The sequence below is a fragment of the Corvus hawaiiensis genome, chromosome 3 (assembly GCF_020740725.1).
Source record: "Corvus hawaiiensis isolate bCorHaw1 chromosome 3, bCorHaw1.pri.cur, whole genome shotgun sequence".
In the NCBI taxonomy this organism is placed as follows: domain Eukaryota; kingdom Metazoa; phylum Chordata; class Aves; order Passeriformes; family Corvidae; genus Corvus; species Corvus hawaiiensis.
Window position 1 is genome coordinate 110,434,236 of NC_063215.1, and position 17,655 is coordinate 110,451,890.

The 17,655-nt window shown below is 39.8% G+C and overlaps 1 protein-coding gene across 11 annotated transcripts in view; it reads right to left on the reverse strand.

Annotated features, from left to right (window-relative positions):
* LOC125323529 (WD repeat containing planar cell polarity effector) overlaps nt 1-17,655 on the reverse strand; it is a 149,534-nt gene that overhangs the window by 58,162 nt on the left and 73,717 nt on the right. For all 11 annotated transcript variants that reach the window (XR_007202547.1, XR_007202548.1, XM_048298593.1 and 8 more), the window contains 3 exons: nt 14,451-15,060; nt 10,210-10,398; nt 7,594-7,717 (listed from right to left, as the gene is read on the reverse strand). Coding sequence is in view for 9 of the 11 variants with exons in the window: in XM_048298593.1 (XP_048154550.1) it covers nt 7,594-7,717; nt 10,210-10,398; nt 14,451-15,060 (923 nt within the window). In the remaining 2 variants the exon portion in view is untranslated. The remainder of the gene's footprint in view (nt 1-7,593; nt 7,718-10,209; nt 10,399-14,450; nt 15,061-17,655) is intronic.

A 17,655-nucleotide genomic window follows, 5' to 3' on the forward strand; every position in this document is an offset into this window, starting at 1 on the left:
CTGTTAAATAGGTGCCTTTATTTCTTGTTTCTAAAACAGGTCAAGAAGCACAATCAGGGGAATCTTTTCATGTGTAGTTCCATCACAGCAATATAAATTCTCATTTATCAGTGCGGTGGTAATATGAAAAGCTTTGGTTTTGATCGTTTTTCAAAAGATGACAAAAAAATGACTCTTCAAAGTCCTCTCCAGAAGGTGTGACTTTAGTGAAAATGCTACTACTGAACTTACTCCCGTAGAGATGAATTCTGTTCATGTGGCCACCATAGAGAACCTGACTGCCATCAATGATCATTTTATCTGAAGGCATAATTTAATGCCTAATAGGTTACCTTATGAATATAAAAGACATTCTTAGTCCTCAACCATGTCATCATTAATGTTTATACATATTTTGTGACACACTATGTACCAATATAATTATAGATTCTACTTCTAGGGTGCTCTTAAAAAGGATCATAAAAGCTCTTTGCTCACTCTGCCTCTCAGTTCCATACAGTTGGCAGCAGATGGGATTGGGAACCATTCCTATGGAGCTGAGGCATTTTTTTCAGCTCTGATTTAGGGTCCTATTTAGGATGGAAATACTCACAGTGAATATCTACTTTGGAGATTGCAGTGTAGTGATACGGGAACCTGCTTACCAAGGGGTAGTTAGTACTGCATTACTGATGTACCTGCAGGGCAAAAGAGCTTTATTTTAGCTTTTCAAAGGCTGTCTTGGACTTAAGTGATAACTGTCTGTGTCCAGGCATCTTGTCTTGTAGTATAGCAGTGCACTTCAGAACTCTTGAATAGTAAAGTGATTCATAAAGATCAGTGGTGGCTGGAAGCAGGTCTCTCCTGATGCTAATGACCACTTACCTTCTCCTCTTCTTTTAACAGTGTTTATTTACAAAGGAGCCCTATCAAGTCCTGTGTGCAAAGTCATACCACCTGATGAATGTTCTGCCCAATATGAAGATAAATTTTTGCATTTATCCAGTAGCATCTTACACAGAACACTGGGAAGAATAAAACACTTCTGAGATTCGTGAAGGAATGGCAACAGCAAAAGTAAAAACATGGTGGAGGTTCTCATTTTGGATTCATACAAAGGAGAATCTTTCATGAATCCATCCAAAATTCTACCAGTGAATGTGATCAGAGTTGCACTTTGCTCTTGAAAGATGAAAAAACACTATGTTGTTATTTACAACAAAGCTTTGCTTTGTAGGGAAACATATCTGCACTATGGGAAAAAAACCAAATTACATTCTCTTAATGAAATTATCAGATTGAAAGGTCCAAGCAGTTTTGAATCTCAGTATTTTTTCATGTAGGGGAAAAAAAAAAGAAAAACAATCCTTAAACTGGGTACTCACAAACACAAAAACAGAATTACAAAAGAGGAAAGGGCACAGCAGAACCACGGAACTGTGGCTGCATCTTAATTCTGCAACTCCTGCGCTGCATTTCAGACTTTACTTTCTAGCCCTGCTTTCTCACTCAAAAAATGGAACACAACAGAGCAGGCGTGTGTTTGTGCCCGCGTGTCTGTGTCAAAGAAACAAGACAATTTCATGCATTAGAAAATATGACAAGTACAGTTTACGAATGCTTGATCAGAGTGAAGCAAAGCTATGAGTCAGCGATGCCACAGTTAACGAGTGAAAAATTGTTCCATCCCATTCCGTGTTCCGTACATGGCGACACGAGGCTGCCAGACAGAGGCAGGAGGTGGCACAGCCACTCCCCCGTCACACAAATACATGCAGCAAAAGGGTGGGGGCAGGGAGGTTACAGCTCCCCAAGGCTTCCCAATAAATCCACCTCTGCTCAACATTTTACATAATGATATAATGCGTTATATTATTATAAGCAGTGACATCATAATAAAATAGCAGAGTGCTACTGAAGTGGCAAGGAACACCTAAGATACGTTTCTGTACTTGTAATTCAGGTCCTGTATTTTTTAATTATAGATAAGAATTTAGAGTGAAAATAATTATTCATTCCATAAATACTGTTGTAATGGATCCCTGGCATATAATTAAGAGGCCTTTAATTTTAATTTTGTATACTGAACGCTTGTTTTTGGAGGTATTCCACATTTTACATTCAGGGCCTATACCTGCAAAGCTCTAAGCTTCTATTTTAGTGGAAGCTGAAGATGATGTGTGGTTTGCAAATTTAAGAACTTGGCTTTTATAATGATGGATACAAGTAACATGGCTGAGTCCAATATATTGCAAAGAATTTTCCTTCCTTCTAATTGCGATTGTTTCAGTCATGCTGCCAGTGTTCCTTTGCCTACCTGAACTTAGATGGAGCATCTTCTTTATAAAGTTCCCTCATGCCTGAAGAGGGAATCTGCCATCACAGCATTCAGTGCTTTCTAGAAACTGACCTCGTTGATGGTAGAAAAAGAGATAGCCTATAATCTCCCTGATAATGTGAAAATGGATGTCTCCAGTTATTTGCAACTGAATATACAACCTTTTGGCCTACAGTAAAGAGTAAAATCACTGGCACATGATTATTACTAGGTGAGGATAGCCCTTCCAGAAAGGTAACTATTTCTCAATTCCAGTAAATACAGACACTCACATCTTTAAAAGTACAACAATAACTGGCACCTTTTTGGCAGACTCAGCAGGCAGGTCAAAGACTGTCTCAGCATGTAGAATGAATTAATATTTCTCTCCCCTGAGTTGGTCCTTCTAAAAAGGCTTAAGGCAGATTGGTGGGGCATTCAAAGGCAAGTGAGAGAGGGGGTGAAAACTTTTGTTTATATGAACATTTTTCAGATTTAGATCTAGAAACATTTAAGTGTTTTAATGTTTTAATCTTGTATGAAAGACTCTGCCCTTCCCTGTCCATCCCTGATGTGTCTGGTCTCCTCTACAGCCCACCACACACATCCTAAGCTGTCTTCCCCTCTTTTGGCTCTGTACTACCACTCTGCCCTTCTTGCAGGACAATGTACATTCCCATGTCTGCCTTCAGACCTTTGTCCCCAACACCTTGTCTTTTACTCATGCTTCTAACCCCATTTCCCTGCTCTTCCTACCAAACTTCTGAGTTCCTCTCCTTAGTTCCTTATCTTCTAGATTTAACTTCTGTGAATCTGCTGCTTGCTCTTTCTGAAGCCACAATGAACTGCAGAAGGCCCTACTCTACGCCAAGAAATACATTTTGAATATCAGCCACAATTTTACTGCACATAATTTAGAAAGCAATATTCTTCCTCCACTTCTTGCTGCAGTAGGGTACAAAGTGATCACTTTGCTTTTGTCTCCTCACACTCACAAGAGAGTAACAAATGCCCCCTAATGCTGCATCAAGTTTACCATCTCAGTTTACAGGGCTTCTGCATCCAAGTCTTCTGTTGTGACCAAAAAAATCACTCGGAAAAGATACATTAGCTACTTATAACTAGCCTGCAAATATTCCGTGGTAAATGAAAAAGGGTAAAAAAGTGAATAAATCAAATTATAGAATCATAGAAACTTCAAATATCCTGAGTTGGAAGGGACTGACAAGGATCATCAAAGTCCAGCTCCTGGCCCTGCACAGGTCAGCTCCAAGAATCACACCCTGTGCCTGCAAGCACTGTCCAAAAACTCCTTGAGCTCTGTCAAGCTTGGTGCTGTGACCACTGACCTGGGGAGCCTGTTCCAGTGCCCAACTACCCTCTGGGTATAAAACCTTTTCCTAATATTCAACCTAACCCTCTCCCAGCACAACTTCAGGCCTTTCCCTTGGGTCCTGTCACTGGTCACCAGAGTGAAGAGATCAGTGCCTGCCTCTCCACTTACCCTCATGAGGATGCTGAAGACCACAATGAGGTCTGCCCTCGGTTTCCTCTTCTCCAGGCTGAACAAACCAAGTGACCCTCCTGTCTGTCAGGTCACTGTTTTCCATCAACCAGGACCCCCAGGTCCCTTTCCAAAGCACTACTCTCCAGCCTCTCATTCCCCAGTCTATAAACACAACAAGGGTTGCCCGTCCCAGATGCAGAATCTGGCACTTTCCCTTGTAAACTTCATACAGTTGGTGATTGCCCGTCTCTCTGATTCGTTGAGGTCTCTCTTCAAGGCCTCTCTGCCTTGGAGGGAGTCAACAGCTCATCCCAATTTTGTGTCATCTACAAACTTGCTCAGTATCCATCCCAGTCCTGCATCCAAGTCATTTATGGAGATGTTGAAGAGCACAGGGCCAAGAATGTCACTGCTAGTGACAGGTCCCCAGTCTGATGTCACCCTGCTCACTGTAACCCTTTGTGCCCCACCCATGAGCTCACCCATCAGAGGACGTGTTTGTCCAGCTGGGGGATGGACATTTTGTCCAGAAGGATCTTGTGAGAGACAGTTTCAAAAGCTTTACTGAAATCCAAAAGGGTGACATCAACTGGCTTCCCTTGATCAGCTGGGTGCGCTACCCTGTCATAAAACGAAATCAGGTTTGATAAGCAGGACGTTCCTGTCATGAAGCTCTGCTGGCTGTGACCAAGGAGTGAATTGTCCTTCAGGTGTTCTTCAGTTTCCTCCTCAATAATCAAAAATCAAAATAGTTTGCCAGGCAGTGAAGTGAGACTGACAGGCCTGCAGGTTCCAGGGTCATCCTTCTTGCCCTTCTTGAAAACTGGGACAATGTTTAATGTTTGCCAGCTTCTGGTCAGCTGTGACCTCTCCAGATTCCCAAGACAATTCAAAAATCATGGAGACAGGCCTCACAATGACATTAGGCAGCTCTTTTAGTATTCTCAGATGAATCCCATCAGGCCCTGTAGGCTCACGGGGCTCCAGCTGGAGCACTGGAATGGTCCTCAGGGCCCCGTTCAGGTCACTGGGACCACCTTACCCCATCGCTGGTGTTGATGACAAAGAGCATTAAACATCTTTGCTTTATGGCCCTGTTTGTGAGGTGACCATCCTCATCCTGTAACAGGCTGATGTTATTTCTGCACTGTTTTTTGATATTAATGTATTTAAAAATCCCTGTTTTTATGGTCTCCCACAGTTCTGGGCAGCTTCAGCTCCAGTTGAGCTTTGGCCACACAAATTTTCTCCCTACAGCATCTCTGTGTTCCTCCCATGTTACCTGACCTTGCTTTCCCTGCCAAACAGGTAGAGGGAGGAACTCCCCATTTTCGGTGTCCTCATGGGCATAACATGGTGACCTGAGAAGGCAAGAGCATAATTCCCTTCTCACTTTTCCTCCTGTTCTGAACCCACAGCTGTAAATCAGGTTGGCAGGAGTGCCTTGCCTTGCTGGTCTATCACAGAGAGGTATAATAGCAGCAGCTGTAACTTTCATGTGCCTGAGTTAGTGAGCACTGTGCCTCCCTATGATCCTCCTAGGCATTGCATCATGCCTGGATGGCATTCACTCACCCAGAACCATGGTTTACTGCTCCCCAACAAATCTGTAGTTCTCTCTGCTTAGCCTACATTTAAATCATTCTAGTCACTTAAGAAAACATCTAAAAGGAAATAAACACCAATTAAGGCACAGCCGCTTTAATGCAATAATCATCAGTTCTGAACATCATTTCCTTGCTTTCTATCAGATAAATCTCCCATATTTGAACATTTAATTTTGTACTTAGATTATGTCTTCTGAGATAAGCTTTAAGCATTACCATCTGTTCTGCAGCAATCACATGATCCTGTCACTTTGATTTGGTCGAATACAAATCCCTTTGACAACAGGAAAACAGCAAAATAACACACATTTGTTCCAAAAAATCACCACAACTGTAGATTGTTCCAGGGCTGCTTTACAGTGGGAAGTAAAAGATATGAGGTGACTCTTGTGCACATTTCCTACTGTGCCCTACACTGTCCAGGCAGCATTCTGACACTGAAGGTTCTTGTTTCAGGAGGATTGAGTCAGTGTTTCAGCTGCAGCCTCAAGGGCTGGCAGCTTAGCCAGGGCCCCATGCCTCTGCATGCCTACTAGCACTTGGAAGCAAATCCTGAGTCAGAGGGAATACACCTTTCTTTTGCAGATGTAAGAGCACTAGAGTTATACCTCTCAGCAATCTCTGAGGCATTTTTCCTGCATCTGTCCTCTGCAGGCAACTGGCCCACAGCCATGACAAGTTGGCCATTGCCACAACAGCATCTTCCCTGCTGGTTTCTAGGAGAAAGGCAATAACAGAGTTTGTACCCACTGTTGTGGCCACATGTGTTAAGAAAACTCCAGTGAAAGACTGGTACATATTACACAAATATTGGATCATTCTTCTACAAGGAATAATTTCCCCACTGGAATCGACCTGTTTACTAGGAAGATGATTCTCTTCAGAATTAAAATCTAGAAGACAAAATATAGAATACTTTTCTTCTAGATTTGAAAAAAAGCACATTCTATGCTATCAAAGTAACTTGCTTTGCCTGTGCAGACAATGTATGAATCACTGCAAAAGGGTGCATTGTAAGTCTTCTCACTATGTCCATCTACACTCCTTCTCAACAAGGTGTTACAAACATTGTATCATTCAGCATTTCTCCTTATTTTCATCCACTGGATAACTCTCAAAGGGAATGTCTCAGCTGCATTGGTGAACAGGTTAAACTGCTGCATATCAATATCTATAATGGATTGAAAAAATACAACTGTAAACCAATGTACTATAAATTCTTGCTGAATTTGGTATTATGTCTCTCCTAATATCAGAGCAGTTCCCCTGTGAAGACAAGGTGAGGAACTTGGGGCTGTTCAGTGGGGAGAAGGGAAGGTTGTGTGGAGACCCCATAGTAACCTTCCTGAAGTGGCTACAGGGAAGCCAGAGAGGGACTCTGACAGGAACTGTAGTGGTAGGAGAAGGAGTAATGGATACAAACTGAAAGAGGGGAAATTTAGGTTGGATATATGGAAGAAATTCTTTACTGTAAGGGTGGTGAGGCACTGGCACAGGTTGTCCAGAGAAGTTGTGGATGCCCTGTCTCTGGAAATGTTAAAAGCCAGGTTGGATGGGGCTTGGAACAACCTGGGATAGTGGAAGGTGTCCCCGCCCATGGCAGATGGGTTGGAACGAGATGATCTATATGGTCCCTTCCAACCCAAACCATTTTATGATTCTGTATCATTTACAGACAAATTCAACATTGCATTTTCTCTTCTTATTTTAATGGCACTGAAAATTACTGGAACATGAATATGAGAGTTTTAAAGGTGGGAATAACAAAATTCTCAGATTTCAGTGGTGCAAAGACAAAAATGTCTTGGACCATGCAATGTTTTTTTGTGTTCTAGCATCTTTTTAAACTCAGTGTTTTCTCCAAGTTTGTAAGCTCTTTCAATAGCTAATCTGCAAGCAGTTGGTGAATATCAATCTCTCAGAAGCATGTTATCTTTTTTTCTATCAAGCTAAACGGGAAAGGGTGATTCATTTTAAGTGTATTGATGACAGAAGAGCTCTGAATAGCACTTTATCTGCATTACTCTATTTGAAAGGAACAAAGTGCAAGTTAAACAAACATTAACAATGAATGCATTTTTTTCAGGGGTGGTCCTCTTGGAAAACGTTAACCACATTAAAGTAGGTAGTTATTGAAATATGCAATCAATTTTAAGTTGATAGAAGTTGAAACTGTCACTCACCTGAGCAGGTGGTGGAAGAACCTTCTTGCGTATCTGCTGATGGGGTCCCTGTACTCCAGCACAGTTCTATCCAAGAGAGGCCTTGTTGGAGCATAAAATGTTCCAAGGCTTGCCTCAAGCTGTGCTGTGGAATTCAAACACAGCAGCAATGAAACAAGTGAATTAGTTTCAGTTACAACAGGTTGCTCATGTTTGCAGTCAGTCAAATTCCTCAAACAGCGATGAAATGTGATGTTGTTGTAGGACAGATGGAATTAAAATATGACAGATTTTACAAACACAAATGTGCATATAAACTTTGGCTTGGAGGCAGAGCTGACAATGACTTTGAGCAACAAAAGCTATCAAAAGGATAAAGAAGTCTATAACACATCAAGTTCTCACCAGCAGCCTACAACTAAAAGTGACTCATGAGAGTAATACAGCTTGAACAAGATCGTCCAGTAGAGATCAACTCTCAATTAGCTCAAACCGTCTTTGTCCTCTTAGGCAAACAACAAGGGAGTTCAGTTTTTCAGGGATTATTGTGTTAGGTCAGCGGGTAACAGAACCCTCTTTGTGATGGCCTTGAGGTCTAAGGAACCTCCTTCGGCCCACAGTTCTTTAAAAATTTTAAATAAAAGAGTCTAGAAACCCTAAGGGTTTGACAGCACATAGTGGTGGGAAACAGGATAACCTCCCTTGTAATCAATAAAATAAAGCCCTTTTGTTACACAAGTTCTCTCTTCTTTAAATACTTTCTGACTGCTATACTCCACAGCTCAAGCTCTTAGGCGTTTTTCTACGTTTTTAATACAAAACTATAAACAATACAAGTAAAGATACAGTATACTTCTGTGTCCCACATGCTTAGCTGAAAGGAAATTAAATGATCAATAATATTTATGCCCTTCAACTTTTGCTTGAGAGTTAACAATGTAGTACGAGGTCTTATAGGCAGGAAAGGGAGAATTTGCTATATATGTATTTGCTGTATATTTATGTTGTTTTAAAAGCAAAATATGACCTATTGTCTCATTAGGCAGACAGAATCTCACTGATTTGCCGTTACTAATGTTTGTTTGAACTAGGAATTTCTGTATTTAGTGATAATGTTTCTTTACTTCCAAGCATAGTTACATTTGATTTTATTAGGCTTGATAGCACTAAATGTGCTAATAGTACTGTGTTAGTTACACAGGCAAACTGTTAGTAAATTAGTTTCATGTTATCTCCAATCTAGATAGTAAGATAAGTCGAACTTTAAAGGTATTTTCTTTCAAAGCAGCAGTCAATTTAGATTAAAATAGAAAAACAAGGCATAGTCTCTTGCCATTGCTGTTTTCTTGACAGCATGTTTTGTACTTCTGAAATATTTCAACCAACATGGAATATGAGTAACTACTAGCACAGTTATACATTCATTAAATAGCCCAGCTTGATGTTGAAGGCAGGATAAAGATCTCAAAGATAACTGCCCCATTACTATAAATAAAAGGTCCCACTGGGTTTTGTTAATAAAAAAGAAAACAAATTACCATGCCAAATTTGTTAGACTTAGATAGAATAACTCCTGGATGGAATAAAATTCTTTCTGCTGTAAACAGTGTTAAGGAGCTGCATGGGGGAAAACACAGACATCTGTTTATAATATTTTTAGAAGAGTTTCATAGTCAGCCCTTTTCACAGGTCCTTTTCAAAGCACATTTTATTTAGAGTATATATGTCATGTTTGCAACACAGAGATTTTTTTAATCAGACCCCACGAAATGGGATAACTGATGGCTTGGCAGCCATGTAGGACACCTTGGAGTTTTTCTATCATCAAACACACCAGAATCCTAAGTATTCTCTTTTGCCACAAAAGATGCCTGGTCTCCAGCTGTCTGCCTGCTAGACTGGAAGATAACACCTTCACTAAATCAAGGCACTCAAAATCTTGAAGTCTATTGAGTTTCAAGATAGACAGCAAATCAAGAGGAAGGCACCACACCACGCTTCAGCAGAGATGGGGCTAAACCTAAAACTCAGAATTTCTTCTGAGGGACCCTAGCTACTGCTGCAGGGGGCTAGATTACAGTGAGGACAAATGCTTTAATCCTAAAGGAGGCAGCAGAGGATAGTGTATTCAAGGCCTTTGCATCTTGTAATGAAAGAATGACCCTTTGAAAGCACCTTAAAAAACATACTAAAATCTCTTGTCCCCGTTGCAGGAAAACATCCCTCCTTAAGTTGGTGCTGTCTCAGCATGAATATAGCACAAACATTTTAATCCTGTGTTAACTAACTCTTGTCTGTAACATAAGCTAAATTTACAGAATGTAATGAATAATAATAGTGCTATAGTTAATAGTTAATAATGTTAGTGCTATATACATCAAGAAATGCCTACAGTATATATATACTACAATATGCAATATTTTAGTATCACTATTGATACAAACTAAAATGTAGTCAACACATTGGTCCAGATTTTATTGAAATGACTTGTCTACAATGACACGTGGTTATGAGGCACCATAATCTGGCTGACTGTCTGGATGTCTCTTTATACAGTCAATAAATACATTGTCATAATCCACACACGAATTACCAAGACACCACAAAAACGCATTAGAAATATAAACAGCCTCTTACCTTCTCTGGCTGGTGTAAGCTTTTGTTTAAGGAGGTGGTTGCAAATGGCACTCAGGCAGATAAAGCACTGCTGACCCATCGTGTTCCAGTTCATGGTGCTCAGGACATTAATTGCCTCCTGTATCTCATCATAACGAATGTACTGGTGGATGATTTCCACAGGGCCCAGTTGTCCTCTTGTGATCACACCTTCAACAAGAAATATTACAACCAGAGATAATGGGTTTATACTTTTACACAGAGTATGTAAAACAGTAGCAGACTCCTTTTCAGAACAGTTAAAAATAATTGCTATAATTGAAAATTAAGTTGATGGGTTTCAGTATCGAATTTTTTATATGAGATAGCACCTTACTATTTTGGTATACTTAGACTGAGGGTGCTGGACAGCAGACAAAAATCATCAGTGAACTTCATACATGGATGTTGAATGAATGTAGCCAAAAGTCACAGGTGACAACATCACGAAATGAAGTTCAGCTTAGACAAAGCAGAACAAGTTTATTTGCAGTTTATCACTATTGTAAGGTAGGCAATAAATTCACTTTCACAGCGTCTCCCTCCTGTAGGAAGTACTGCTGGACAACACTAAACCCCAGCATTTGTCTCCCACAGATGTATCTATGCATACAAGTGTAGAGCAGCTCCAACCTCAAAGCAATTCTTACTCAATTACTCTCCACATTGCAGCTGCTCTGGAACTTCCTTCTAGCTTCGCAATACTCTCTAAGTGGAGCATTTTTTCTGTGGGGATACCATGGAAGTTATCAACATCTTAATATTACAGACCTTTGAAACCAAGAACAAGTTGCACATGAAACCAAGAACAAGTTTGCCACAAGAATGCTTCTTGACTTGTAGATGTCAGCTTCTAAACAGAAAAGATGACTGAAAAGCTGCAGGAAGTAATGTTCTTTATTGTCTCTGACTAACCACATGATCATAGGCATAGGCCACGCGTGGCATTTTAGCAAGTTCTGCTCACTTTGGGTCGCTCTGATAGAGTACTTTATAAGTACTCCTCCAGATATTAGAAAGAGACCAGAATAAATTTACTGTTTCTCTCTCTTTAAATAAAAACATAGTTGTTTTTTTAAATTTTTTCAATTTATATTCTGATTGTTGAAACTAAACATATGGAAAAAGTTCTGATGAGAAAGGGAACAAGCTGAATTTTGACACTGGTATTAAAACCATAGAACTGGCTGGGGAAAACAAAGCCTGATAACAGAGAAAAGCAGACCTGTTATATATAAAACATACCTCACAAAACTTTCAAAAATGTGAACACTGTTTGTGATGCAAAATAAGAAGTGAGAAAAAAAAAAGTGGAGGAAAACATCTGACTATAGCTTGAGAAGAAGTAACCTGCTGAGAACTTGAATATACAGAACTGATGCTTTTGAGGAAAAACCTTACATATTTGTAACAGGGAAGTACTTAATTTTTTTGGGCATAATTAAAGAAAGGCTCTCTATCATATTTCACCTGATATTTGTACGTATTAAAGCCTATGGACACTGGGTAACAGACATGTTCTACTTGTTAATATTTAATAGTTATGGAAGACTTTATTCTTCCTACCTAAATGTTCAGTGTTTTTAAAGTATTACAGGAGCTGGGCAATCTCCACATTAACCTCTCAGTGAAGATGAAAATACTTATTTTTATATTAACTAAATATAATAATATATTTAAAATGCCTTTAGAGGCCAGCAATTCTGAACCACTGGCACCAGTACCATGTTTGGCATTATCTGAGATCCGACATCAATGACAAGAAGCCGCTTTTTGAAATGAGTCTGGCATTAGACACCAAAAATATTTGTCATTAGTGTTTGAGGGTATATTTGACTTTTTCCTGAAATAAATCTGCATAGACAGCACAATGGAGATTCACAGAACTATGGTCCAAAACCATAATGTAGCTGGTAGTTAAAAATATATTTTCCTATTCTCACTGAGACAGTTTCTTAACAGACTTCTGTGGGAAACAATTCCAAACCATGTATTGCTTATGGATTTTCTTTCAGTCCTGAAAACTTGTCTGGGTCTTGTTGTCATGAGCTCCTAAATTTTTGCTATAATTTATTAATGCATTAAATTAATTTATTTATTTATTCTGCCTTATTTCTTAAACAGCAGAAACCTAAAAACTGCTGAGACTGTGAAGAGGGAATCACTAAGCACCAGTGTTCCCATGGCATTGTGGCAAATGGAGGAGATGAGGTGTAAAGCTGAACACCAGGATGAAATAGAGAGCAGTGCGTTTTTGCACGATGGACTACAAGGAGGGAGAGAGGGAAGAAGGGAGAGAGCTTTGCCTTCTTCCTAGAAGAGATTTTACAGTAATTATACAGAATGAATTTTAAAATGTGATAACTTTCAGCTGCAGAGGTCAACATCTTCCCATTTGGATGCTTGACTTCTCCTGGGTGGTGCGCTTCCAGGCAACCTGCTTGGGAAAAAGAGGTGACAGCCAACTCACTGCCTAATTGATTTAGGAACGGTGCCCAGGGAGACAGTCCAATTAAGTTTACAAGCTGGCAATTAGCAGGAAAGGCCTCTAAATCCCTGTACTGAGAGCCTGCTTGCCTTGGTAAGAACATAAATGTGCTAAAGATAGCAAGGGGAAAGCTGTGCTTTGTGGAAAGCTGTTGTGAGAAAACCTCACCAGGGAGGACTGAAGAAAAGCAAGGTAGAGGTGGGTAGAATGCCTCTTGCTCAACTCCATCCCAGCCAAATCAGGACGGAGATAATTTAGAGGGTTTGTTTTTTTGTAAAATGGCCAACATGCACAAAACCATCAAATAGCTGTTATAATTAGTGTTCTGGGGTACTCTGTAACTATTAAACCTGTCATTGAAGTTATTGCAGCGAATAAGTGCAAAATAAATGGTAACCTGTAAACGGGTTTTTAAATAGTTTTTTTAGATAATAGCAATATTCTGGATCAGCTTTTTAAAAAGTACACAACTGTAAGTCAATCTAATATTTTTTTGTTGCTAACATCCTTCTTGCAGTGGCACACTTGGTTAAATTTTTTAATTCAGTCTTTCAAATTTTTAGGTCTGTGGTAATTTTAGACAGATTTTTCCCCACAGAAGTACGTGTATATCTCATTAAGTAAAGAAATAAAGTAGATTTTCAAATCTTACTATCACCCAGGTTGTTATTTTGAGTCTTTTGGAGTGCTGTTTTTGTTTTTGATTTTTTTTATAAAAGAGGTTTCTTCCTAATCTCAATAGCTTTATACAAAAGAATCATTAAAAACTCCCATGAAGATCTACAGAAGTAATCCTGTTTTCTTGGACAGACAATGGGCAAAATGCTGAAATTTTCCAGGATGGCTGTCTGCCCTGCTGAAACACAGGCTTGGGAGTCAGAGGGTTTAAGCATGATTGTTTTTTCAGCTCTCACAATGGGCTCGCACCACTGTAACTTGCCTGACTTGAATGAAATGAATACAGTTCTCACTGATGAGCCACTGCAGGGGTTTTATTCTTAATTCAGCCACTGTGTAACTCTTGGAAAGCCATTTAGGTTTCCTTTACTGCTTCTTGTTTTTCTGCTTGTAAAAGGAAGTTAGTTGTGGTTTTACTCTTTAAAGTCTATTTACACCTAAAATGAGAAGTGTTATATAAATTCTAAAATTAGCATTATTACTTCTTCTATTCACAAGTCCTTGCAAATTAATTGAGAGACCAAACTGCTCTGAAGGTTATGAAAATTCTCCTTCTTCTGTGGAAAGTCTTCAAAGGAAGAAAAGGTGCAATTTCATGTACTGAAGCCAGGAAGAACAGAATATTGGACAAATATACATCATACATGCAAAAAAAAAATTTGGTAAGGAAAATAGCATTACTATTCTATTATTAAATATAGCTTATTTTAACTTGTAAGGGTTATTACTACAGAATGAATACAATTCCTAAAATTATATGCCACCAATTAAATGAAATTTCCAGATGAAAAATTGTTATGCTTTATTGAAGTAGTGAGGAATATTATGGGATGCTGATTAGACAGCAGATCAGGGTCCTATTCTGTCAGACCCTGTATGAAAAGGTATAAAGTTATTGTGAAGCATAAAGAACTCCTTGGTATCTTCAAGTATCTTTGGAACAATCTGCTTTCAAGACTATGGTCTCATATATCTAAAATTAGGATGTTCCAAACCTTATGGGGTACAGATGTTTCTTTGACAGCTCAAGGTTCAACATATGTGCTTGGTAACTTACCAAGTTTAAACTGAAGTACTCCCAAGGGTCCTTTGTCAAATCTAACCAACAAAAGGTCGTGAATATCCATGCTGTCGGGGTTGGGAAATGCAACTGGTAGAGCAGCCCACTGGATCTGGATGAGGCTGGTGGGCACTTCACAGTGTTTACTGAATTGCAGAGTTGCCTCAGGTGAATAGTCCTGTGCCAAGAGCTGAATTTTAATTGGGGACAGTGCTGTGTCAAAAAGCTGCAGCTCCCCTTGAGAGCTGCCGACCACCAGCACGGCTCCGGAGGGGTGGTAGGTTATTACAGCAGGGAGCAGCTCTGCTTGGGCCAACAGAGTCACTTGGTTGTAGGCTTCGTACAGAACTACTGACGAGTCTTCACAGCCTAGCACCAGTTTGTCTTCCGTCACATCTCTGCAGCAGCTGATGGCCCTGGCTCGCAGCGGGATCCTGGTGACGGTGGTGCACTGGATTCTGTTCCGGACACACTTGTAGACGCAGCTGTCGGCCATGGGCTCCTTGGCTGAGGACACCGAGTGCTCCACCGTCAGCACCTGCTCGGGCTGGACAGAGCTGAACCTGGCATCGAGGGGGTCCCACTCCGTGCGGACATAGCTCAGCACCTGGCAAAAATCCAAAGCCTTTTTGGTACTCATTGTAGTGATTTACTCTTAAAAATAGACTGCTGCAAATGCGCTTTCGTGTGGGTCAGTCACAAACAGGCATTCTTGAAACAGAGCTCTGAAATCTACTCTTTGAACATTGAAAAGTTTAATTCATTTGATAAAAAGAACTCTGCAATAGACTTTGAGCCATATTCGTTTGTCTGGACCAATGTAACAGGTTAGCAGAACAGAAGATAAAAGAGGGGATGGTCCTAACAGTGATGTTAAGAGGAGAAAGGAGCAGATGACTGATATAAAAGAATAACTAACTATTCACAAGGGGGGTGGGGTAAAAATCCCAAAATTCCAGGGAAAATCTATAGTAAGTTACTCTGAGCATCGAGCATTTTTGATCATTTGCTCTGGGCCATGGTAACAGAAAATATTACACTGTAGTGGTAGAAACAATGGCAGGTTAAAACAGCACCTGCTATACATTGCCAAATGAGTAGGTGGTAGATGTTCTTCGGTGCCATACAGTTTTAGATGAAGAAAAAATGAATTTGTGATAGCAGAAAAGGGGGAACCATTATGGGGTACTTGATAGTTAAAGGGAGGAGGAACACAAAGGCAGAATGTGATAAAAAGACAGCAGCTGGCAAACAGCAAGAATCTGTAGTGTGAAACATGGGAAGTACCCTTAAGTGGTGGAGGCAGCAGTGGAGACGGCTGAAGATTCATGTACTATGATAAATAGGTTTGAATGAGAGCTGTTGTACAGGATTTGAGCAGGGAAACCATGGGAGAAAAATCAGCTGTAATTAAGTTACAGATGAGCTTATGAAAAGCTATTTCATAAAAAATAGAGAGAAAACCTGTGTCTTTAGAAGAATGACAGTAGTGGAAGTCAGTCAGAAACTTGCTGGTGTTTGTTCATGCAGAAATAAAGACTGAAAGGAAAATGTGAACCTGAGCCGAACCTGCCCTCAGGTATTCCCACAACAATCTCCACACTGTAAATTAAAGCTGCTGACCTGCCACAACTTTTGGAAGCCCCTTGAGTCCAGGTGGTATGAAAGCACAGAAAGGGTAAAAAATGTGATTAAAAGGTAGAGAGAGGGTGAGGAAGGAAATCTAAAAATTTCAGGTTGAAAACAGAAAGGCACACATAATGGTAGAGCAATTTAAATTTGATTTCCACAGATCACAAGACCAACTGAACATGCAATTTAGCCTTTCGTCCTGTAAAGGAGAATAAGAAATTCAGATTGTTTTTTGGCATACCACCCATTACTTCTAAAGTAACTGATAAATTTATAAACAAGCTTTTTGGGATGTTGATCGGACTGATAGGATATTTTGTTCTGACAGTTTACTTATTTTGTCAGCAAAAGGGTTTCTCATTCAAAAGAAAGAAAAAAAGGATTATTACAATTCTCTAGCTGGAAACCAGATGACAATTAACACAAAAATCTTTGCTACTTTTAGACGAGCCAATGAGTCCAACCTGTGAAAACCACATCAACCAATCTCAACAGAGATCCATGAAAATATGTATCAAAGAGGAAATAAAAGATTACATTACTATTATAGTCTGAAAAACATTTTCTCACCTCAACCATTCCCTCACCAATGCCTCAGCCTCTGCAAGTAATCATTTTATGCCCACAAAACATTGCAGTGACTACTCTGCAGATGTTAGAGCTGCTGAAGTGTGTTAGGGTGTTAAAGCGCATGGCAAGGAAACTCCTAAAAGAGGTAATTGTGGACAAAGTATTACTGTGACCACAGAGCTCTCCAACCCCAAATAAAGACAAAGTGAAGTGTTACTGTTTGTTCTGCAGTTTTCCCTAAGAGTATGTACAGACACCCAGGTAGCTCCCTTTCAAATGTGTGAAACAGAAATCTTGCCCAAGCAAGTCTTCAAAGCTTCCATAACTTCAGTGAAATGAGCCTTGAGGCCCTCTGGGACTCAGATTTCTGTCTTCCTGTGGCAGGTTTCAATGTACTGCATTATTCTGCTACATATTTTGACGCAAACCAGTATTTTTCTCTGGACAACTCTTCAAAAGCTACAGGAAAGTCATGAAGACCGACACAATAATCAAGCATATGAGAGGTGAGAGCTTGAAAGCACTATTAAATTCTGAAGAGAGACTGGCCTTGAAGGTTACAGCAATAAAGAGGAAAATATGTGAAACACGGGTTTTACAACTCCATAGAAGTGACTGGAGGAAAACAGCAATGGAAATAGTCACAGAAAAATAAATGTTTCTATATGATTGTTTGAGAGTCAGCAAGTAAACTGTACCCAATTCGTAATTTTGTCCCTCCTTCTTAGAGCAAAAGACAAAATGATGATCACTACCTTGAATTTCAAAGGGAGTAAAATCCTGCATTTTGGAAGACTAATCTGATGAGTCTTGAGACGAGAAGCTTCCTAGCTTCACATAATTTTGAGAGCAAACCCTTGAAATGAAGTCTAGGGTAGGTCTGGTTGCTGTATATAACTCATTTCTAAACTAGGAAAAAGTTCCTGCAAGGACAGAAACTCTTTGTTGCCTTTCAAAACTAGGTTTTGGCATAATGTTTAAACACATAAGGCTTAAAGGA